The sequence below is a fragment of the Marmota marmota genome, unplaced genomic scaffold, assembly GCF_001458135.2.
Source record: "Marmota marmota marmota unplaced genomic scaffold, marMar, whole genome shotgun sequence".
In the NCBI taxonomy this organism is placed as follows: domain Eukaryota; kingdom Metazoa; phylum Chordata; class Mammalia; order Rodentia; family Sciuridae; genus Marmota; species Marmota marmota.
Window position 1 is genome coordinate 18,936,778 of NW_025999949.1, and position 24,699 is coordinate 18,961,476.

Genomic DNA, 24,699 nt, shown 5'->3' on the forward strand with positions numbered 1-24,699 from the left:
AATGATGTCACAGAGCACCAAGTGGGCTTACAAGGGCTCCTTGATCGCTAGTAGAAAGGTCCTGTATGTTTGTACTCTGTAGGCAATCTAAGGCGGTGGTCGGAGTTCTAACTAACTATAGGTGATAAATATGAGAGGGACATATGTGACCGGATAGGACATTTTGACGGGTTTTACTGCTCACTTCAGGTAAAGTGATGGAATTTATCTCTTTGGGAGATCCACTATGCAATTTATGTCCTTAGAGAAGTGTCACAAAGCACATTCTGAACCGCTCTCCTGAATGCCTTCAGATCACTATCTCCATTTACAACTTCCTCTAAAAAATCTTTCATCAGTTTGCATTTTAGACTGTCATCCACAATGTTCTAGGGAATTAATTATTTCCTAACAAAGCCAATCCACATTAGCTTATTTGCCTGTCCTAGATGACCATGTATACTTACTTTCAGCTTCTAAAAAAACATCCCTGTGCTTTCTGTTTCCAGGCAGCTGCTACACCCCATGTAAAAGGCAGAAAATAAAATGAAGATTTTTCAGTGCAAGATGTGGTACTGGCTGATTCCAGCTTTTTTGACAGTTGCATATTTCTGCACTATCGTCCAGGGTCAAGGTAATTGAAAATTTTAACAGAATCATAGGGTCTGAGAGTGTAGCTCTCTTGGTTCTGACTATTGTTTTAATCCACTAGGATTAATAGTGCTTCATTGGTTTAATGGTGTTTCTAGGCAGGCCAATATGTCAACTCAGTTTTACCAACTGTTTGTACTATAGAAAGGTACCATAGCTTTGATGAGTGTTACCACCTCACCAGTTAACTGAGTATATTAATTTTGAGGTCGTTGCTTAAGTAGCTCCTTCTGAAAAGACCATGCAAGTTTAATCTGTGAAAATAAAATTTTCATATTACAAGATCAGTTCTTTTAATAGAGCTATAATATGCATGTGTGTATATCCTAATTATACTTCATCTCCCATATAAAGTGTCTATAAAATATTTGTACCCACTCATACTTGGTCCTTAATTTTGCTCCTTTCCTTGAAAATGGAGCACATAGTTTAAAGGCTTCTGGCAACCCATGTTAAGCATTTGTAATGATTACTAGCTTTATTTTAATTGAACTTTGTGAGATCTACTCTTTGTATTATTACTGGGCTCCTGGCTTTTATTTTTTATTTCAATCTTATTTTATCACATAAATCTAGGGTTGAGAAACTATAGACTTGGCCTGTTGCCGGTTTTTATGAAGCAAGTTTATGGGCTCACAGCCATGCATATTTGTTTACATATTCTCTGTGGCTGCTTTCATGCTATGATGGCAGAGTTGAGTAGCCATGACACAGACTGTATGTCCCTCAAAGTCAAATATATTTACTCTCTGGCCCTTTACAGAAAAATCGTGCTAATACCTGAAATAAGTGCATAGTATTCATGAGTGTGTAGTGATGTAACTAGACAAACATGGTAATCCTGCAGAGACTGAAGTGTTGGTGATGAAATGTCATTTATCACAGAGCAAGGAAATATAAATGTGACAAAGTGTTTTTAGGAATGTTAATGCCTAATGTTTGGAGTTGAGTGTTGTGGAAAACTCAAATGCATGACCCACCACACCCTGCTTCCTTAAAGGGAGGCTTATCTGTCTGGAAAGGAATAGAACCAAACTCTTTGCAAGCTCAAAAAGCTTTTACATGGTATGTTTTTATACCCATATTTTCAACTGTTTCATTTTGCACATAGTGGGAAATTAGGTAGACAAATTCTGCTTTCCTTGTTTACATTGGTAAATTAATGTTTTCAGCAGTGGTGATTGGAGAAGCTATGATAGGAATCATAAACAATTCACTCTAAACTCAAGGATGCAAGATACAGGTCCTGAGGAACAAAGCATGGGGACGTCGCTCAACTCTTTAGTGTTGTCCTCTCAGTCTAGCTTAGTTCTGCAATGGGTCAGTCATGGAGTAACTGATCATTTAGAACTCTTCTGGGATATTTCCAAGGGTGCGCTCTACCAGGTATTCATTGTTAGTCAGTTTAAAACAACACTGATGGTGCATACTCTGTGTGTCCAGTTCAAGATCTAGAGCCAAATAGGATTTTATTTATTTTATCTTCAAGCAGCTTGCTGTCTACTAGAGAGACAGACATATAGGCAGATAAGTCACAATATAAACTTTGTGCAGTTGTGGCAAAAGATGAAGGGGGAAAGCTGGATGGAAGCCAGGTTATGGAAGATTTTAAACAATTATGTTTTTAAGAAAAACACTTTGATAACAATATTGGTGGTTCTACTTCTGTTTGTAACTTATATGGGTTTGAGGGATTAGAAAAAGTAAGAGAAGTTAGACCATTAAAAGACATAAAATTGTTAATGAAATTGGTGTGGAAAATCTGAAGTAGGTGATATGATAGAAAGAAGAGAATGAAATATGATGACTGTTCATTTAAGATTCCTGTGTCCTTCTAATGGAGAGATTGTTTTATCATTATGTAATATCCTTTTGTTCTAGTAATTTTACGTGCTGAAGTCTGTTGTATCTGATATTAATAGAGCCAGTCATGCTTCTTTTAGTGTTTGTATGATCTGTCTATTTCTATCCTTTCATATACTGTTATATTTGAACCAAGTTGCTTGTAGAGTTGTTTTTTCTTTTTAATCCATTCTGTCAATCTCTTGTCTTTTAAATTACATTTAAGATAATTATTGACATGTTAGGAGTTAAGTCTATCATTTTATAATTTTTTTCTGTCTGCCTCCTTTATTTCTTTTTTCTCGTCTTCCGGTGGGTTATNTTAGACAGAAAATTAACAAAGATGTAGAAGATGGATGAGCCACTGTCAGCTCGTGGGGATCTGATTGACATTTACTTTACCAACAACAGCTGAGCATGCACTCCTTCCAGGCACTCATACCACATTTACCAAGCACAATCATACACTGGGATATAAAACAAATCTTAATGCTAAAAAAAATTAAAATCATACTGACTATGTTCTCTGACCATAATGGAATCAAACTAAAAATGAATAATAGAAAGACAACAGGGAAATCTCCAAACAATGGACCATAAAAGAACCAAACTAGAAATCTATAATAGAAAGAGACAACAGGAAAATCTCCAAACACTAGGAAATTAAATAAAAGCTAGAAGTAGGAATGAAAGAAATATATATTGCAAGCATTAACCCAACTTTATACTTTAATAAAAATATTGACATTCATTAAAAAAAAAAAAAGAAGAGAATGAATCCAATAATCATTTAAGATTAAAATGATTCAATATGGAGATGGGTGCAGAAATGGGAAACATCAGCTACGAGTCTGGGTCTAAAACCCGGGGCTCAAGACCTGAGTGGATGGGACCTTTCATTTCAACCCCTGGGTTATTACTGCTTCTGTTTGTTTGCCTGATGATGGCTTACTATACCTCATTACAGGCAGTGTACTCTCTTTTGGTGTCTTATTTCCAGTACAGAATGATTGCTTCAGTCATAATAGACATTGGTTGAAGAGATTAATAAATGGAGCAGGTATTTGAAGGGGAAACAATGACTTTAATCCTAGAAAAATATATGAAGCTGAGTTATTTGGGGGGGCATCCAGGTAGAGATGACTGGTAGGCACTTGGTGGGGAGTTTAAGAGAAGGAGTTTGGGACAGGAGATTATGTTTGAATTTAATTGTTCCTGGGAATTAGCTGAGAAAAAACTTTGAGGTAGAGTTAGAAAGGGATAGCTCATGGGAAGAAGGAGTGTGAAGTCTGCAGAGCATTAGCAGTTACGAGTTTAGTAGAAGAAAATGACAATTCAAAGTGTCCCAAACAAATTCAACTATCAGGAGGGTCAGGAGAGTGCCGTGGCCTAGAAGTGAAGGCTGAAAACAACTTTCAAGAAGGAAGATGGCGGCTATATGCTGGAGGAAATCCCAGAAAGAAAAAGTTTACATTCTATTGACTTTAGTGTTTAGGAAAATACATGAGATCATTGAGAAAACTCATCTTATTTCTACCATGACACCTCTTAGTTACATGATTAATTTTGAGCAAGGGATAAAGAATATGAATTGCTTTATTGGATTTGTTTTCTCCTTCTGAAGCAAATATGGTAGTGAGTTCCTGTGAGTTAGCTATTGTTGATGCTAAGTTTCATTCATATAGGCATGTTAAAAGTCATGTTTATGAACAAAATAGAAAAAAGGTCATGTGGTAGGCAGAATAATGTGCCCACAAAACTGTTCACTTCCTGATTTCCAGAAACTATGAACATGTTATAGTATATGTCAAAGGAGAATTAACATGTTGGATTGAATGAAGTTGATAATCTTCTGACTTTAAAATTATAGAGATTATCCTAGATTGTCTGGGTGGCTCCAATATAATCACAAAGTGCTTTAAATATGGAACATGGGGGCAGAGGATCCAGCGTCTAGAGTACCATGCTAGAAAGACTTACTATGGCTGTCTTTGAAGGTGGAAGAGGGCCATAAGCCAAGGAATGTGTGTGACCGCTAGTTGGAAAAGGCTAGAAAATGGATTCTCCTTATTCCTTTCCTCGGACTATACCCAAAGGACTTAAAAACAGCATACTACAGTGACACAGCCACATCAATGTTTACAGAAGCACAATTCACAATAGCTAATCTGTGGAGCCAACCTAGATGTCCTTCAATAGATGAGAGGATTAAAAAATGTGGCATATATACACAATGGAATATTATTTAGCAATAAAAGAGAATAAAATCATGGCATTTGCAGGTAAATGGATGGAGTTAGAGAAGATAATGCTAAGTGAAGTTAGCCAAATAACTAAATGCCAAAAGTTTTCTTTGATATAAGGAGGCTGATTCATAGTGGGGTAGGGAGAGGGAGCATGGGAGGAATAGATGAACTCTAGATAGGGCAGAGGGGTGGGAGGGGAAGGGAGGGGCATAGGGTTATAAATGATGGTGGAATGTGAGCTCATTATCATCCAAAGTACATGTATGAAGACACGAATTGATGTGAATATACTGTGTATACAATCAGAGATATGAAAAATTGTGCTTTATATGTGTAATAAGAATTGTAATGCATTCTGCTGTCATATATAAATAAAAAAAAGAAAAAGGAATATAGCCTACTGGTACCTTGATTTTAGTGCAGGATACCCATTTCAGATTTCTGATCCTTAAAGCTATTAGATAGTAAGTATCTATTGTTTTAAGGCACTAAGAATGTAAAATTTGTTACAGCAGCAGTAGGGAACTAATACAGTTAACATTAAAAAGGCATACAGGCTGGGATGGGGTGGGGCTGTGGTTGAGGCTCAGTGGTAGAGTACTTGTCTAGCACATATGAGGTATTGGGTTCAAACCTTAGCAACCACATAAAAATGAAATAAAGATATTGTGTCCACCTATAAATAAAAAATAAACATTTTTTAAAAAATTACAGGAAATTAATTCCCTCTTAAATTGTTGATCAACGAATATACCTTATCACTTTGTCTCTTCATGTAATAATTCATAAAAATCTTTTCCCCTCCCCAAACTGTAAACCCACATTGGCTTGAGGAGTTGCATTTACCTGGATTATTCTGGCATCTTCTTTACAAGACAAGTTGTAAATGAACTGGTATGCAGGAAAAGTAAGATGTTGACTGTAGGGAAAAGATGTGTATAGTAATGACAGAATGGTTGTATCAACACTTTCTCCGAATTTCACAGTAAATATGCTTTGGTTTCAGCAATGTTTGTTTTGGATGGTTAAAAAAAGGAACCACAGAAGGTAAAGTGACTGTCACTTAAAAACCTCAAAGCATATGAAATTGGAGACTTTTTATGGAGACTAGATGTCACTTTATAAAGGCCTCTGTGTCCACACATTTCACATGTATTTTTCAGTTAAACATATTTGAACATTGAGAGTATTTTTTTTACTGCTTTTTTCTGCATTTTTGTAATGGATCATGAAATTAAAATATATCAGATTCCAACATGATTAAAAGAATGTCTCTCAAAATTTAATTAGTCCTATTTATAAAATATTTGGGCAATGTATGTAACAGAAAAAATAAGTGACATAAAAACTAAGGGTTTGGGCTGGGATTGTGGCTCAGTGGCAGAGCGCTTGCCTAGCATGTGTGATACACTGGTTTGAGTCTCAGCACTGCGTATCAATAAATAAAATAAAGGTCCACTGACAACTAAAAAATATTTTAAAAAACTAAGGGTTTTGTTTTTGGTTTTAGATCCCTTAGAAAAAATAACCGAATAACTCTCTGCTATTTAAAGTTTTTTTAAAAAAAATATAATAAGTAGTCTTATCAATTTAGGACCCTTAACTGTGCTTATAGAGGAAAATACTCTCAGTGTGACCTCTATTATAACATCTCTATCAAAAAGAGATTTTTGGTTGCACATAAAAGGAATTTTCTGTGGCCAACTTAAACAAAAATGTATACACTAGTAGGTCATGCAGTAGCTCAAATAATTAAAATAAAATTTAAGTAATCAAACTTGACAAAGATAAGAACATGGGAACCCATGGGGATACAGTTTGTGGGACTGATGACAATTTTGCACACAGCATGTCCTGGCAATGACATCACCAGAGTCATTTTTCCTTCTTTCATTACTGGACTCAAGTTTCAGATTCTGGGAGAGTCAGCTTGACCTGGTGTGAGTCATTTTCCCACTTACCCAGGGGAGCATGGGGAGTGGCAGTGCAGCCAAGGTTCCCCTGAAGTAGGAAGACAGTTTTCCTTGGAAGAAAAGCAGGGTGCTATTTGGTAAGGAAGAGGGGAGATGTTAATGGATAGTATGAAAACCACAGCTATCTGTCGCAGCAGTGTTGTGTGTGGACTAGCATGTTCTAAGAAACAAATGAGAATATTTCATTAGAAATAAATCTTTACATCTTCATGCTGTATTTTGTATAGCAATGAGGGTCTCCTTCCACCATCCAATGTGAGAGAAAAAAAAAAGAATAGCGTTACCTTAGATTAGGTAGAGAGAAGTGATGGGAAGGGAGGGGAGGGGATGGGGAGATAGGGAGGTTAGTAGAATGAAACAGACATTATTATTACTGTGTGTATACATGTGACTGCATGACCAATGTGATTCTGCAACCTGTACACTCAGAAAAATGAGAAATTATATCCCATCTGATTCAAATGTATGATATGTCAAGATCATTGTACTGTCATGTGTAACTAAGTAAAATAAATTAAAAAAGAGATAAATCTTTACATAGATTACTACTTGTCAAAACAGCGAGATTTCAAAATGAATTGAAACGAAAGAAAGAAAAGGAGGAAACAGCAGAAAATTGCCCTTTAATTAGCAGTCAGATTGTGAAATAGAATTTCATAAATGCTGATGACAGGGAGGCTTCAACAGAATGACAGAAAATGCCTCTCCTGCCTTTGGGCTCCTAAGGGAAAGATTGCAGTGAAATGCTTTGGCTTTGAAGAAAGCGTTCCTTCTGAAACAAAGCACCATCCAATTATTATGGTTTGGACGTGAGGTGTCCCCCAAAAGCTCACGTGTGCGACAATGCAAGAAGGTTCAGAGGAGAAATGATTGGGTTGTAAGAGCCAATTAAATCACCCAATCAGTGATTTAATCCCCTGACAGGGATTAACTGGGTGGTAACTGAAGTGGTAGGGGGTGGCTGGAGGAGGTGGGAATTAGGGCATGGTTTTGGGGTATATATTTGTATCTGAAAAGTAGAGTCTCTCTCTCTGCTTCCTGATCACCATGATGTGAGCTGCTTCCATTTTCCACACATTCTGCCATGATGTTCAGCCTCATCTCGAGCCTGAGAAATGGAGGCAGCCTTCTATGGACTAAGACCTCTGAAATTGTGAGCCCTCAAAGAAACTTTTTCTCCTCTATAGATGTTCTGGTCAGATCCTTTAGTTACAGCAGTGAAAAGCTGACTAAAACACCCATACAGCAAACAAACCAACCAACTCTATATTTTTAGCAACAGGACTCACCCTGCACCAGAAAAGATAATGATTTGGATCGTCCACCGTCCCTTTTAGGGTGAAGTTCATGTACTCACAAGTGTTCCATTGGGCCTAACCTGGCACAGGAAGTCTTGCTTCCCCATGCAAAGGATGAGTTTGTCAGCTACCTCTAGGTTCCTGGTGTGTGCCAGAAATATAACTATACATTTAACTTTTGTTCTTTATTTTTGAAAAATAAGGACATAAACTGACACAAGTTAGCTTTTGAGTCAAGTTCAGGCAAGCATTTGTACTTACTGAATGTTAAGTACAGTGTATATGCAATAGAAAGCCCTTCCTTTGTGCTTGCTAAAAGAAAAAGAAATCATGGGTCTGGTATTAACTATATACAAATTTTTGTTCCATGAGATAAGAGCAATTATTTCTCCATGAAACTAACAGTGTTTCTGTCAATTTTGCTGCCCTTGGTTTTGGCTCAGTTCCCAGGACCTTCCAAAAGGGGAAAAGGGCTAACTTTGAAATCCACAACTGTGACCTCATGCCTCTTTCTTTTTTAACTAGCATTTCTTTTTTCAATGTTTTTTCCCCAAAGGCAAAAACTTAAAGGGATTGTGAACTTTGTGTCTAATCATGATTTTCTTGTAGCAATTATGAGAGTTATCTAAATCCTATAGACGTTAATGTGATGTGTTGATAAAAGGTCACAGTGGTATTGCTTTTTGCTAGCGGTCATAATGCAGCTGTAGTCATATGAATCATTTGTAAATTAAGAAAAGCGTTGACTATTGTTGGATTTGGTTGTTGCATTTTCTCCAGACTTTGTGTCCTTCAGCAATCCCATACAAGCCAACGCTAATCTGGTTTCTAGAGCACTGTCTGCATTGTCTGAGCACTGTCTATGATGTCCTCTGTACTTTTTGCTGGGGGTTTAGAAGGTTAGCAATTGACTAAAAAGATGTTGAGGGCTATTAAAGCAGAGAAAATAATAAAGTAGTAGCCTACATTGGAAAGGCTCTATAGATTTAGAATTTCTCTGCTCTCTGTGAGATCTCAATGTACCTGGTAGTGGTAGTGGGGTGCTGGTAGAATCAGGTGACTCTTTTGGAACCACCTAGATTGAGGCCCCCATCTGATGTACTTTTCCACTTGATGGTTCTCAGGCATGCTGTTTTTCTTTCAACTGCACAGTCAATGCAGAACTTGGCCAATGATATCTACCAGCCCATTGAGTTGATTTGACTCAGAAACTTGGATCTAGTATTTAATTTTTTTTAATTCTTATTTTTAATTTTCTCCCATAAGTAACAAGAACCTATCATGCATAAGGTTTCTTCCCAAGTTGAAGACTGAGCAATATAGTAAAAGTTTCTCTATTCATCCTAATGCTAGGTTTAGCCACCTTCCACTTCCATTTGAAAATAGTTGTCCTTATGATAAATTTGTACTTTCTGATCAATAGAGGGAGGGAGAAGCAGTGAGTAGGGAGAGGGAAGGGGAAGGAGAGGTACTGGGGTCTGAATTAGAACAAGATACATTCCATACTTATATAATTATGTCAAAATGTATTCTACTGTCATATAAAACTAAAAAGAATCAATAAAATTTCCTGCTTTCCCATTAACCAATGAAATTCTTTCTTCCATTCATTATCAAACTCAGAATGGGAAGCTGATGTGCTTGTCCCACATGACTAGCACTCTCTATTTATGGGTAGTAAGGAACAATGAGAAAGTGAACACTATTCTTATGATTGTGTCTTTCAGTGCTTTCTGACTTCAGATGAGGGAATAGTTTGTAGAGTAGTTAATTCTTCATGCATCCAGCTCAGTGAAGGGTGACTTCTTAGTGTAGATCTTCATCCAATCAAATAGTGCATACGTTTCATCTGGGGTCAATAATTTTCCCTCACTAGTATGTAACCTTGAGCATGTCTCTTAGGTGCTCCTTGGTTCCTTTATCCGCAGAATTGGGATAGCAATACATTTTTTGTGAGGACTCAACAGATGTTTGAGGATTTTTGAGCTCAAAGTTAGAGGAAATAAGGGAAAAGGGGAGGAGATATTTATTGACCACCTATTGTAGTACATTATATCCATTAGCTTATTCAAAATTATCATCTTACCTTTGCAGAAAGTATTGCTGTCACCTTTTCTAACACCGAGAAAACCGATTCTTTGGGAAAACATAATCACTTTTTCCATGTTATTTAGTCAGTAAGTGATGGAACTGGGAATCATATTAACATACAAGCCCCATATTATGCCACATGCCTATTTTATAGGACACTTCTTTCCTTCCCCTGTATTCTGTTTCCTGAGATAAAAAGGCTGGGTATAAGGGTGGGTAATGAGTGCTAACGTTACTGTTATTTATTAACTTTTCTTTCTTTCTTTTTTTTTTATAAAAAAACTAGATATTTTTAGGTATTACGTAATAAAAACCTTCTTAACTAAAGTCCTTATTTTGAAATTCTGGAACATTTATGGAGGGTGCTGAAAACGTGTTTTAAAATTTGAATGACTTATTCAAAAAGCAACTACCCATTTTGATGATCTGTCAAAAATGATTATTAAATATTCTGGGTGGAATCATGACCCATGTACTATGTATCTGACAGGTTTAAGTCAGTTAATCTTGGAGAGTTGATCCAAGTTTACAAAACAATTATCTTTTATTTGATCCTGAATGCCTTTGTAATTTCTTTCTCATATGTTTTAAGTGACTAATATTATTACCATAATATGTTCTAATATCCTTCTCAAATATTATATCATTAAAAATATTGGATTACTACAGTGAGAAACCAAAAGTCATGCGTACAGTGGTCCCAGTGGAGAAGATTATAAATGCTCACAAGTTCCAAGTAGGAAATTCATCTTTACAATATAATAGAGGGATTTTACAAAATTGGCTTCAATTTTTAAACTAGGATAGAGAAATAATTTCTAACACTAAGACTTAGTTCTTTGTCATAAGGAGTCATATTTGACAAATAGGTGTCTGTTAAGTAAAAAACAAATGCCTTCCCATTTGCATTATTTTACAAATTGAACATTAATGGGGTTTTAGAGAGAGCATAGTTTGAGGCTGATGAAGCATGTGTATTTTGAATGTTACTTTGATTTTTCAGTTTAAAAAATGAAGTGTGGACATTTCCATGTTTAAACCATTTTATTCTTCCTTTTCAGTGGCTCCACCCACACGGTTAAGATATAATGTCTTATCTCAGGACAGTATACAGATTTCATGGAAGGCTCCAAGAGGGAAATTTGGCGGATACAAACTTCTTGTGACTCCAGCTTCAGGTAAAAACAATCAACAAGAGCATTAGCACCTTCTTTTGTATAGGTAGTTGGAAGTGTTGCTTTAGGGATCATTTGAAAGCTCTTTGTTTTATTTAATCTTTTAAGCTTGAAATCTCATCTTGTAATCAAAGAACTTATGTTCTCCAAAGTATAAAAAAGTGATCTTGATCTCTCTGTAATTAATTCTCTTCAGGTCAAATTTCCAGAGCATGGAAGAATCTCCGTTCAAGTCCAATGATGCTTCAAACGTATAATACACCTGGGTGTCATGACTATTTAAATACATTATAATCAATTAACTTGATAGAATGTTATAATTCAGAAATTATACCTTATTACTGTAAAGGCTAAGTAGACATTGTAAAAATAAGTGATAAATTAAAGCAGGAAAAATATAAGTTGAACAAATTTATCAATCATGAGTATAAAGTAATATGTAAAAAATTTTAATTTAATTTTAGTTGAATTTTTCTTTCTCATATTTATGCTTCTATTATACAAGTATGATAAACTGAAGAGAGGGCATGTGGGGGGATTGCATGGGTGTCGTGGAAATGAAGAAGGAATCAACAACTGGACTTTTTAGTTCAAACCCTGGTTTGGTCATTTTTAAGTAGTGTGATTCTGGAGAGGTATTTAATATCTTAGTGCCTCTGTTTCTTCAATGCAATGTGTCAGGCAATGTTAGTGACTTCCTTGTGGAGGTTTCATGAAGGTAGATTTGGGGACCTGTAATATTGGCATGAGAGCTTGTTATGAAATGCTAAAGATAAGGTCTCAACTCCAAACTCCTGAATTGGCATCTGAATTTTAAGAGTCCCTAGGCAATTCCTATTTGTATTAAATCTGAGAAACAAGACAGACAGCTGAATCACCTGGCTTCTTGGTTGGTCACTAAAAAGAGCATTTTTTAAAATTAAGAAATACTATGCATAGGCTCATTAGAGTGACTTTCAGTTGAATGACAGCAGATGCCAACTTTTCCTGTGGTGGCCTACAGAAGTGACTCACTTGGAGAAAGAAGCTCTTGATTCTCAAGACTGGGTCAGACACTACACTTTGGAGTGTGTCCCAATTTTGAATTTTTTGGACTTTTAAAAATAGTTGGTTTAGGGGCTGGGGCTATGACTCAGTGGTAGTGCACTTGCCTGGCATGTGTGAGGCACTGGGTTTGATTCTCAGCATATAAATAAATAAAATAAAGGTCTGTTAACAACTAATATATATATACACACACACACACACATATATATATATATATATATATATATGGTTTAAAAGAAGAAGACAGCATGGAAGTTTAAAATGTAAGAGATTCTAGAATACCATTATGATTCTATCTAAATGTCAGTATACAAGTTACTAATTTGTGGTACTTTTGAGAATTCCCTATGTCAGATTTTGGAATGTAATGAGGAACCATACAATCTTAGAAGTTATTTGGATGGCTTCTGAGCCAAACCTCAACCTGATCCTTCAATCCCCTCTGAAACTGTGCATCCAAAAATGTATGTGCCCAACTCTTACTTAAATGTCCACAGTGAAATAAAAATAAAAATATGGATAAAATGAAAATAAAAACTGGGGTGAAAGCAAATTATTTCCTGATGAATGTTGAGTTTACTTTGCATAATGTCCTTATTACAGTGCCCCAAGTCAATTGAACAACTTGACACTCTGGTATCTACTCAACTAGATATAGTAAATAAAACTGCAATAAATAAATCTAGACACATACTGTTTATAGGTGTTTTAGTACTTTGAAACATAGTCCAAGTATTGTTTATGCCAGTCTTTCACCATGCTATTCTGCAAGGATGCTAATAGCCCTTATGCAATCAAATGGTTTAATAGTCAAATAGATTTGGGAAATGCTAGTTTAGACAGAGTTTTAAACTTTTTAATGGAAGGATTCTCAAAGCCTTTAATAAAATAATACATTATGTAACTCTCAACAGAAGACTGTAATACACAGGGTTTTACATGGAGCTTTTTGTTTTTAGGAAAGCACCCATTATGAGAATTTACTTTTGGTGAATTTTATAGTGGGTGAATTTTAAATGATAGAAATTTGTGAAACCAGATTTAACATCTTGGATGCAAATGCATTTAAAGAAAGGGGCTTTGGCACGAGAAAGACCCAACTTTCTGTTCTAGTAGCAGGCAGCATGAAAAGTAACAGCAAAAACACCTTTCAAACTTAATGACATTCATTTTATTAGAATATAATTAAAATATATTATAATTTGTGTTATCTTTGATTAATTTGACAAATTTCAAACCCCTCTTGCTGTTACTGATAGAGGGACAGAGTTTTAAATTAATTTCCCTTTTCTCAGATGCAGTAATCCGTACCAGAAACTCTTAAGTGGGCAGGCAATGCATGGTTTCTTCAGCATCCTGAGCCCATGGTGGCTAGATTTAAGATAATTCAATTGTTCATGTTTCCAGGATGCTTTGAATTACTTAGAGAGGCCATAGGAAAAATTCCAGTGTGGATAATTATGTTCAGCCTGCTCATAGCTCCCTTTTCATTTTTAAGCGGAACTCTTTTCCTTGAAGAGTATATCTGATATTGAGGGCCTGCTGTCTTCTGCCTTTGTATCATGGCTTTGCCTAGAGAATACAAGTCATAGTATGTTGTGATGGAAGATTTTCATTAATGTGCTTTTATCTAATTTAGTCAGTTGTCCAAGTTTTCTAGTAAAAAAGAACAGCTGAAAATGAGAAAGTTGTATTCCAAGGAAGTGCTATATCCACGTACTATTTATTACATGCATTTTTATACGCCTTTACCTTTCAGTGTACATCAAAACATTATGCTGTACACTGTAAAAGTAAACAGTGAAAATGAATTTTAAAGGTGTCTTAGCCTTTTAAAATCTTGTTTTATTATTTCATAATACACATAGTTAACCTTATGTTTATCTTTCTGTTTTATTATAGGAGGAAAAACCAATCAATTGAATCTCCAGAACACTGCAACTAAAGCAATTATTCAAGGTCTTATGCCAGAGCAGAATTACACAGTTCAACTTATTGCATACCATAAAGACAAAGAAAGCAAGCCAGCTCAAGGCCAATTCAGAAGTATGTATTTATAGGTCTTAAAGAACCACTGTGGGGCTCTGTTCCAACATTGTATTTGAATCTGTCGTATATATTCTAAATGCTTACAAATGTAGATTTTTTTTCTAGATTTGCAAAGATCTTAAAAGAACTTCACTCCAACCTTCTATGTATTCCTCCTATCTCTACCCTTCCATTTCCTTATTGTGGTGGATTCCTCCAGTTCTTCAAGTTTTGCTTTCCAAATGCTCTCCCTGACATTGTTTCCTGAGTTTTACTTAGACATCTCTCCTATGTACCTTCTCTGGTTGTACTAGCTTCCCCTCTGGTTCAAATGACATTGTATCGCAATGGCCTTTTTATTTCTCTGTGTCCCTGACAAACAAGCCTATAAGGTTTGAGAAGTCAGAGGTTCAATTCCTTCTATTTTTCATTATATTCTAACTGCATATCATATGCATGGCATAATAGGTGCTCGACTATATGACTATAAACTATATGATGATGCCTGCATCTCCTCTGTAGAATCATTCAGCAAATGTAGAGTGTGCAGGGGATATTGTAACCAGGGGAGAAAGCCCTGAAGTTGCCCAGTTCAGGTCTGCATAGTTCTATTAGAAAGCTTTTCCTAAAATAGAGTTTAAAATTAGGTCACACAGGCCCTGGTTCTATAACTATCAGGATGCATTCATTTATTTATTCACTCCTTTTTTGATTAAAAATATGTACTACATGTCTACCATGTAGCAGGCCATATTCTCAGTACTAGACACATGTTAAATCATTGCTTCTATAGACTGGGTATTCTAGTTACCAGAGAGGCCCTCTTCCCAGAGGTGATCTTTCAAATGTGAAGGACAAAATTCTTGTATTATGAGTAAGAACAGAAGTCTATCCTGGTTAACTTTCTGTTACTTCATTGCCAAAGAGCAATTTAAAACATAATATCTCCAAATCAACCAAATGGTACAATAAACCCCTAAGTTTTCATCATCCAGCTTTAACAATTAGCCACTCATGGTCAGTCTTCTTCCTATATAGGGCTACATTCTCCTTACTGTCTTGATGCAAATCATAGACATTATTTAAAATAGAATCACCTTATATTAAACAACAGCTTTTTCAATTCTGCTGTAAGATTAATCCACACATTCAGGAGGCCACACAATCTGAAACTCTGTATACCAATGTTCTGTCTACAGAACATTGTTCTATTTACTACACCATGTTTCCTATTTTCTTCCTTCCCTGAGTAATGTTCTGTGTGAACATTTGGTGACTTTAAAAAAAAACTAGAATGAAATCAAACAAAACTTTGTTAACCTACTACCTCTTGAAACATGTGAACAAAGACATTTGGTATATTCACCTATCAGTAGGATGTACAGATGTTATAAATATTATATTCTTTTGAGACTCTTATTGTCCACAAGCTCTGGAAAAGTTTTTTAATATTATTTTTAGTATAAATCAGCCTCTTCTTTTATTCAGTTTTTAGCATCTTATATCTCTATATAAGTGAATGAAATAATTTAAAGTCGGTGAGAAGCAGTAAAAGGTGAAATGGTTTGTTTAGCTGGAGTCCGAAGGTTTTACAACTGTATATTTCAAATATCCCACCAACAGAGCAGTAGAAGAAACAAAGGCCCTTAAAAAAACTTTCTCAGTAGCTACTTATTCAAAGTACTTAAAAAGAAATTCATTTGTTTACAGCTTGATTAGCTCTGAGGAATAATTGTAGCAAAGGTCTAACTGGTTAGCTAGAAAAATTATATGCAGACTTTTCCTTAGCTATGTTATTGTTACTGGCAAGAAAGAGGGATTAGTTTGATTTAAACAACAGTTTCTAAGAAAGAAATTCAGTTAACTTTTTCTTGGCTTGCTTTCCTTTTTAATGTTGCATGTCAGTAATATTCTTCCTCCCTGTAAGATGGAGTTAAAGCCTGGTTTCTATGACTTGAAAAATTTCAAAGTTAGATCCAGGAAAATTGTGGTCAAGACAAAGCTTTGTGGGTATAGGTTTGCAGCTAGTGCAGGGATTTGGATTCTTTGTGAGCTATCTTCTTTTGGATATATAGGAAACCTATACAACCTTTGGATTTTAAAGACAGAAGGGCATGTCCAAACACAGGATATTAGGCGTCCAAATCTGCCACACATGACAATCACTTCCAGTCTTGGTTTCCTCATCTGCAAATGGGGATGACAGCATGTGTAATGTTGTGTTCAGCACATAGTAAGACATAGTAGTTACTGTTGTAAACCACTTTGCTCACGACAGTTTTCTAGTTATGTCCTTCCATGAATAGGATAGCAACTAGGTGTGATATATCTGTTGCACCTTCTAGGTGATCCATTGACCCAATTTTCAAAGTGATTTATTTTTCTTTTTTATCCGTAATTGGGGTTATGGTGTGTCATGGCAAACTTTCTTTTCAGTAACCATTTTTCCTTTTTGGAATGTTCTTTTGCTGATCTCTGCCTGCAAAATTCTGCCCATGTGACTTAAATGTCACCTTTCCAGTGAAATTTCTCTAGACTCCATCTTTGGAATTATTATTCTTTCCCAGATCTATTTCTACCTCCGGCCGTACTCAGCACAATTTTTCTTATATTAAATTTGCCAACATATATTCTTTGAGAAAATATAAGTAATTTGTGGCCAAAGTCCATGTGTGGGTGGAGTTGAAGATGTAGATTTGGAAATTATCCATGGGAAGATGAGAACTTAAATTGTGTGATAATACAATTACAGGCGGAGTTTACAGAGATGCAAGGCAGCTTTTGCAGATGATCATTTTTTTTTTTCCTGGAATGAAATAGAAAAAGATCCAAAGAATGAGAATATAAAGGAGGGGTTATCCAGGATAATGCCTTTGTAAAAGCTGAGAAAAAGATTTTTTAAAAAGCTGTTTTAGTCAGTTTTTTCACTGCTATGACCAAAGGATCTGACAAGAACAATCTCAAAGGAAGAAAAGTTTATTTGAGGGTTCACGGTTTCAGAAGTTTCAATCCACAGATGGCCCATTCCCTTCCTTGGGACTTTAGGTGAGGCAGAACATCATGGTGGAAGTATGTGGGTAGAGAAAAGCAGCTGGGGACATCTGCTCAACAAGGACAAAATATAAACCTCAAGGGCACACCCCCAGGTACCCCCCTCCTTCAGCCATACCTTACCTGCCCACAGTTACTGCCTTTTAATCCTATGAGTGAATTAACACATTGTTTAGGTAAATACTCTCATAATCCGATCATTTTACCTCTAAGCTTTCTTGCATTGTCTTGTACGTGAGCTTTTGGGGGACAACTTATATCTAAACCATAATAAAAGTGGTGCTCCAAAGGGCCCATGCTTATAAAGAAGCTAGAGAATAAGCTCTAAAGTGAATGTAAAAAATTAGGTCAGTAGGATTAACATGATCAAAGTATCTTACTACTTTTTTTTCTTTTAAATCTTGTAATTTAATTTCTGGGTACCAGAAAGCCAAGGAAGGTTTTCACAGACAGAAACAATAGAGTTGGAGTAAGAATTTCTTGGTGGATGACAGGTCTCATACTCTTTCGGCAGAAGGATAGAAGTCAGTGGAAAGAAAGAGGTGGAGGCTATGAGAAGGACAGGAGCCTTGGAACCACATCCTGGAGAAGACAGCAAGGAAGGGTGGGAGAAAACCATTGCTTTCCCCATGTAGCCTACCCGGTCCTAAATGTGCTGATTCTGTGAGGTGAATGTACAAGTAAATGAAGTTTGTTGCTGTTGGCTTGCTCCTGCATAGTCACAGGGCATTTTGTTTGTGCAGAACTTGCCATTTGGTGGTGGTCTTGAATGACTCCAACTGTTTAAGCTTCCAAGTAATGGCAGAAAAACTGTTGTGGATTTTAAGCAGAGAATACAAATACAAAGTTAAGCTAATGGTGTTAAGTTGGTAGTGTATCAAAGGGCCAAAGATCATTTTTTGGTCTCTGTTTCCTATTAATGTGACAAAGAAACACTACCCTTTGTTAATAGAGAAACATTTTTTTTAAGTTTGAAAGAAAACTGTTATGGGGTTCTCCTGTTGCAGATGGAGTCATTTCAAAGGAAACTATTCATGGCTAATATCTTTCTAGAAAGAGGGTCAAGGTCATAGGCCAAGTCCAGGGACATGAAGATATGGCATATATCCTAGGCCAGCACCCATTGGTTTTATAAGATGTGTTTTGGCCTCCTGGCTTTTTATACCCTTGTGTATGAGATGGGAGTAATATGCTAATTTTGCAGCAGGTATGAAGGAAGAAATTTAGTTGATACCTCTGCCCGTAGTCAGTACTCAACGCAAATTCCTTAAGTGCTTTCTGCACCTTCTCCTGAAAAGGTTGAAAAAACTCAGCAGTTCTAATATTTGGGGATGTGCTTGTGCCATGGAACTGATTTCTATTAATATTCTAAGGGTTTTCAGGGGTTTTAGTAAAAACTTATTGAATATTTTTTCTTTTGGACCTTAACGTATAGCTGTATTTCTACTTTTCTTCCAGTTAAAGATTTGGAAAAAAGAAAGGATCCAACAAAGCCCAGAGCCAAGGTTGTGGACAAAGGAAATGGGACTAAACCCTCTGTACCAGGTCAGACTTGCTTTTTTTTTTTTGATTGGCTCACTTTGGGAGTTGGTTGTTTCAATGACGCAGGCTGTACATGCATGCGTGGTTGTTGGTGGGCAGCAGAAGAGTATACAGTCGACTATAAAAATCACCTTTGGGGCCTTTCCACCCTCTTCCTTCCCCAACCTAATGATAGTCAATACTTTTGGGTGTATGACTCTCTGGTCACCTCTCTTCACATTCATACATGTGCAGCCTTCCCATTCTGGTCTTTGTTCTGTGCCTTGCTGTTTCCCATGGGTGCTTTCCCCATCCATCTGTAGAGGAGTCAGGTGGGGCAGTGGTAAGCTTCTCAGGCTCTCCCATTTGCCTCCTGAATGCAACAAGCCTGCTGTTGCATTCAGGAGGCAAATGGGAGAGCTTGAGTGATCTTATGCTAGTTACCCAAATGATTGTGTCTCTAGTTCCTCATCTGCAAAATAGGAACAGGACACCTCAGAGAATTCCTTGGGATAAATCATGTCGATATGCATAAAATAGTCAGAATGCTGCCCACCCTTGAATATGTTAGGTGTTATTATTAGTCTACCTCATTTAAAAAAATGGCCAGATAATCTTTGTGGGATAGACTATGAAATGTACTGCTTATTCCCCTATGATTGGGCATTTAAATGTTTGCTAATTCTATCATAAACATACTGCAATGAGCGTATTTCTAACTGTGGCACTGCAGGGCTAAAGGATTTGCAAATTTTGTACTGCCAAATTTAGAGTGTGCTAAATTGTCTTAATTTTTTCTATAATTTGTATTTCTACCAACAATGTATGACAGTGCTTATTGCTATATATTTCTAACATTTGAAATACACAATATTTTGAGTTTTCCCCAATAATACTTAATTACTTTAATTTTCATTTCTCTGATTACTAATGAAATTGAGCATTATTTTTTTTAATCTTAGTAATCATTAGTGCTTTTTTCCTGTTCATTTTTGTTTTGTGTTATCATTATTTGGGGGCAGGGATAACCAGGGATTGAACTCAGGGGGACTTGACCACTGAGTCACATCCCCAGCCTATTTTGTGTTTTATTTAGAGACAGAGTCTCACTGAATTGCTTAGCGCCTCGGCTTTGCTGGTAAGCTGAGGCTGGCTTTGAACTTGCCATCCTCCTGCCTCAGCCTCCTTACTTGCTGGGATTACAGGCATGCACCACTTCGCCTGGCTTGTGTAATTGTTTTTATTAATTTTTTATTAGTGCATTTATTATACATAGTATTGGGGTTCATTTTGACATAATCATACATGCATAGAATATGATTTGCTCCCTTTCAGTTCCTAGTGTTTCCGCTTTCCGTCTCCTCCTCCCTCTCCCTGTTCCCTTTCCTCTACTCTACTGGTATTTCTTCTACTTATTTATAGTTTTTTTTTAAATTAGTGCATTATAGGCATACATAAAGGTGAAATTCACTGTGGTCTATTCACATATGTACATAGGAGAGTTTGGTCTATTTCATTCTACCATGCTTCCCTATCTTCTTTCCTCTTCCTTCCTCTTCAATCCCCTTCCTCTGCTCCACTGACTCCCTCCTATTTTCATAGGATTCCTTTCACTAACATACACACACACACACACACACACACACACACACACCTCTTTCCCCTTATTTTGGAGATAGCTTTTGAATATAAGAGAAAATATTCAACCTTTCACTTTCTGGGTCTGGCTTATTTCACTTAACATGAAGCCCTCCAGTTCTATCCATTTACCAGCAAATGCCATGATTTCATTCTTCTTTATGGCTGTGTAATGCTCTTTTGTGTACCACCACATTCATCTTCTGAAGGGCACTTAGGTTGGTTCCATAATTTGTCTAATTGTGAATTATGCTGCTATAAACATTGATGTGACCATATCCATATAGTATGCTGATTTTAGATCTTTTGGATATATAACAAGGAATGGGATAACATTCCTATTTTTTTTGAGGAATCTCCATACTGCTTTCCAGAATGTTTGTATTAATTTTCAGTCCTAACAGAAGTATATGAGTGTACCTTTCCTCCCACATCCTTGACAGCATTTATTATTATTTGTATTCATATTTGTGTTGTCTTTTCAAAATGAATATTTGGTGGCAAAAATATTTGTGATGAGGTACCTTTTAAAATATTTTCTATTTAATACCTGAAGTTCTATATCTAGTATTATTACTTTTTGTCCCTTGTCAATATCTGGAATTGTTTTCTTATTGGTTCTTTTAAATATTATGCATTGCTAATTATCTGTAATGAAATGGAATGTACTTTATTTGGCCTTTTAGTTCCATTCTGTAATATTTTTACCAGAAAAAATTTATTCCAATCACTTAAAAATGAGTATTTGGAAGCTTTCTAAGTATTTTGTATATAAAACCCTTTTCTGTTATATTGCTATTTATCTGCAAATATCTTCTCCTGGACTGCCATTGGCTTACAACTTTTGCATCTCTTTTCTCTCTCTCTTTCTTTCTTTCTTTTTTTGGTGCTAGGGATTGAACCCAGGGTTGCTTTACCATTGAGGTACATTCCCACTTCTTCTTTTTTTTTTTTGGAGACAAGGACTCAATAAGTTGCTGATTGTCTTGATAAATTACTGAGGCTGACCTTGAACTTGTGAGGTTCCTGCCTCAGCCTCCTGCATAGCTGGGATTATAGGCACGTGCCACCATGCCTGGCTTGCTTTATTCTTTAATATATTTTCCTTTCATAACATCATGAACTGGATACTTATCTCATTAATTTTTGGTCTTTCTTCTTTTCTATTATATGCACTTTAAGGCTATAAATGTATAAGTTCTGCTTGAGCTGTATCATATAGATTTTGATATACAGAATTACTGTTTTCTAATTATTACTATATTATCTTCTTTGATTCACAAATTACTTGAAATATGTTATTAATTTCTAAACACGGAGATATTAAACATATTTATTTGTTATTAATGTCTAACTTTATTGCACTGTGGTCAGGAAATATGGTGTATAGGGAAATTCTTTGAAATTGTTGAGACATTTTATTACTTAGATATTGTCAGTTGTTAAAAACATTTTATTATTTAGATGTAGTCAATTTTTAAAACCATTCCACATGTCCTTGAGAAAAATGTGTTTTAGTCTCTATCACTAATATTTATCCATTTACATCTATAACTCTTGCAATTTTGCTTTCAATAATTATAATGATAAATGAATATGCAATAAGAGTTATGTTTTCCTAGTGAATTTTTCTTTTTCTTGTTTTGTAATGATTTCTTTGTTCTTAGAAATTCAATGTTTGCCTCAAAGAATATTTGGTCTAGTAATAATGTAGGTGTAACACCTTTATTTTGTTTAGTACTCAAAAAATACATCCATTTTCTGTTCTTGAACTTTCTATTTGTGTTCTCAGGTTTAAGGTGAATAGTTTTATAAAGAAGATTTAGAGGCATTTAAATATTCTGTCTGACAATCTCTGTATTTTACTTGATAACTTCAGTTTACTTGGTAGAAATTACTGATAATTTTGGGGCTTACCATTTATTTTGTGCTATTATCTCACATTTTCCTATCCTTTTTTTTTTCTCTTTGATGCTTTACTTAAACTCATTCAAGTTTCTTTTTTCTTTAAATTCTTTTTATCCCTCTATTGACCTGAAAGGTATTTGTGATTTTCATATTTTCTTGTATGATTGTAATCAAAAAGTTAACATGCGTATGAAAGATATTAATGAATTAGCATTTTTTGCCACTCAGTGGAATGGTGATGATTCCCATGAGGTGGGGATGGGGACAGTGAGGAGGTTGAGGGGCCTAGTTGTGTGGGGGGATTGTCTTAAAAAGTGAATTATAAACAGTGACAATCCAGGCCAGCTTAGCGCTCCCAAGGAGTTGAGTGGGGAGCACTAATGGAAGCCATGGAGACCAGGAGACCTTCCCCATGCAGGTCTTTCAAGCAGGATCTAGCATAAGTATCCCTCCAAATTGTGTTAGCCTCATGATTCTCTTCTAACTGTGCTGCTCATTGTTTGCCTTACAATCTATAATTTTCTGGTACAAGAGACTACTTTGACAGTGGCTCAGATATAATCAGACATAGTTCACATATTTTAGAATTTTAGTTTAAATGCAAAGAGCTGAGATCCTTAGCAGAAGTTGCGATGCAGTTAGTTACTTGTTTTTAATCTACTGTACATGTTTCTTCAATAATCTAAAACTAGCTCGCAAACAAAAGTGGAATTTGCCTTTGAGCACAATATTGGCACATTTGCATGATGGCTATTTCTTCATTGTGTCCAAACAGCTTTTTCTAGTTATTTTTGGAGTTTTGCATAAGAATGCAGAACCTGATTAAAAAAGATTATGAGACAGATAGAAGCAGCATGGGGTTTCTTTCTTTCTTTTTCTTAATCACTTTTTCATTTGTGATCACTGATTCTCATTCTCTTTCTGTCTCAAGTTCTCTACAGTACAGAGAAGGGTGGGTCCTACAGCTCTCACTTTTTAGGGGAAAAGTATGAGATGACTTTGTTATTCTTTCCAGAAGTCAGCAAACTATGGCCTCATAGGCCATATCCAGTCCTCTATTTTTTTTTTTTTTTCAGAAAGATTTTTTGGAACACAGCTCTGCTCATTCCTTTACATATTGTCTATGGCTGCTTTCCCACAATATCAGAGTTGAGAAGTTCCGACAGAGATCATATGGCCTGAAAAGACTAGAATATTTTCTGTCTTGCCCTTTTTAGAACAAGGTTGCTGATTCTTTTCCTTAGAATGTTTAAAACTTTTGAATGTTTTGGAATAGAACCCTTCACTATACTGAGTGATTAATTGCTATTCCAAGGACAGCGTGTCTGTTTTGCTACTTCTAGTAAGAATTGTATAGCATGTACTCTCATTTATATACCTTTGAAGGCTTCTACTTATATGCTCACATTTTATTTTATTTTATTTTACCTGAAACTAGAGAACTCCCAGGAGTTAGTTGTGAGGATGGAATGAATTAATATATGTAAAGTACTTGGAACATAGTAAATGCCAGATAAGCATATGCTGTTTAGAGTGCATATTTTATATGAGTTGATGCCATCATAGCTAATCTTTCATGTTGATTTAACAATGACTGCATAGCTGAGGTTTGATAATTTCCGCCTAGTCCTGAGCACTGAGATAGTGGCTGGGGAGTAAATGGTGAGCATGGTCACCAAATTCTGCCCTGACAGAGCCTAGGTGGCCCAGTAGCAGCTTAACATGTGTACCCAGTGCCTCCTCTTGCTGAAGAGCCAGTTCTGAAGTATACACAGTCATTATGGTTGAGTGTGACAATCTTTAGAATTTGAGCTGAGCTTATGTGCCTGAAATCCAATTTTGTGTTTGCTTCTGCTAGGAATCCCTCCCTGGCTTTTAGCTGTGGACACCTGATTATCCTCAAGGTGTATTTTCCGCTTACTGGGATGGCTGATCTCCCATAAACGCTTAATGGTCCTTGACTCATAGTTCACAGATTGATTTAAAATTTTGTGTCCTTTCCTGCTAGGTATTCTAGGCCTTGGATCTGCCAAACTCAGGGCTGTGAGCTCAGCTTGAACAGATGGAGATTTAAATTTCAGTTAGGCAAGGGTCAGAAGATCAGCTAAAGCAGAGGGGGATAGGTGGGTTTCACAAGTTAATGCCAGTTAGATCCTGACTCCACTCCTAGAAGCAAGGGGCAAGGGGCTGGTTCTGGTCATAAATGGGACATTGGGGTTAAGCTGTGGGCTGAGATTCATGCATTAAAAGG

At 36.1% G+C, this 24,699-nt stretch overlaps 1 protein-coding gene across 5 annotated transcripts in view; it reads left to right on the forward strand.

Annotated features, from left to right (window-relative positions):
• The window catches only part of Col14a1 (collagen type XIV alpha 1 chain), a 201,008-nt gene that overhangs the window by 18,622 nt on the left and 157,687 nt on the right, over positions 1-24,699 (forward strand). For all 5 annotated transcript variants that reach the window (XM_048802064.1, XM_015486420.2, XM_015486421.2 and 2 more), the window contains exons 2-5: positions 489-613; positions 11,142-11,258; positions 14,205-14,348; positions 18,840-18,926. In XM_048802064.1, coding sequence (XP_048658021.1) covers positions 526-613; positions 11,142-11,258; positions 14,205-14,348; positions 18,840-18,926 — 436 coding nt within the window. In that variant the 5' untranslated portion in view covers positions 489-525. The remainder of the gene's footprint in view (positions 1-488; positions 614-11,141; positions 11,259-14,204; positions 14,349-18,839; positions 18,927-24,699) is intronic.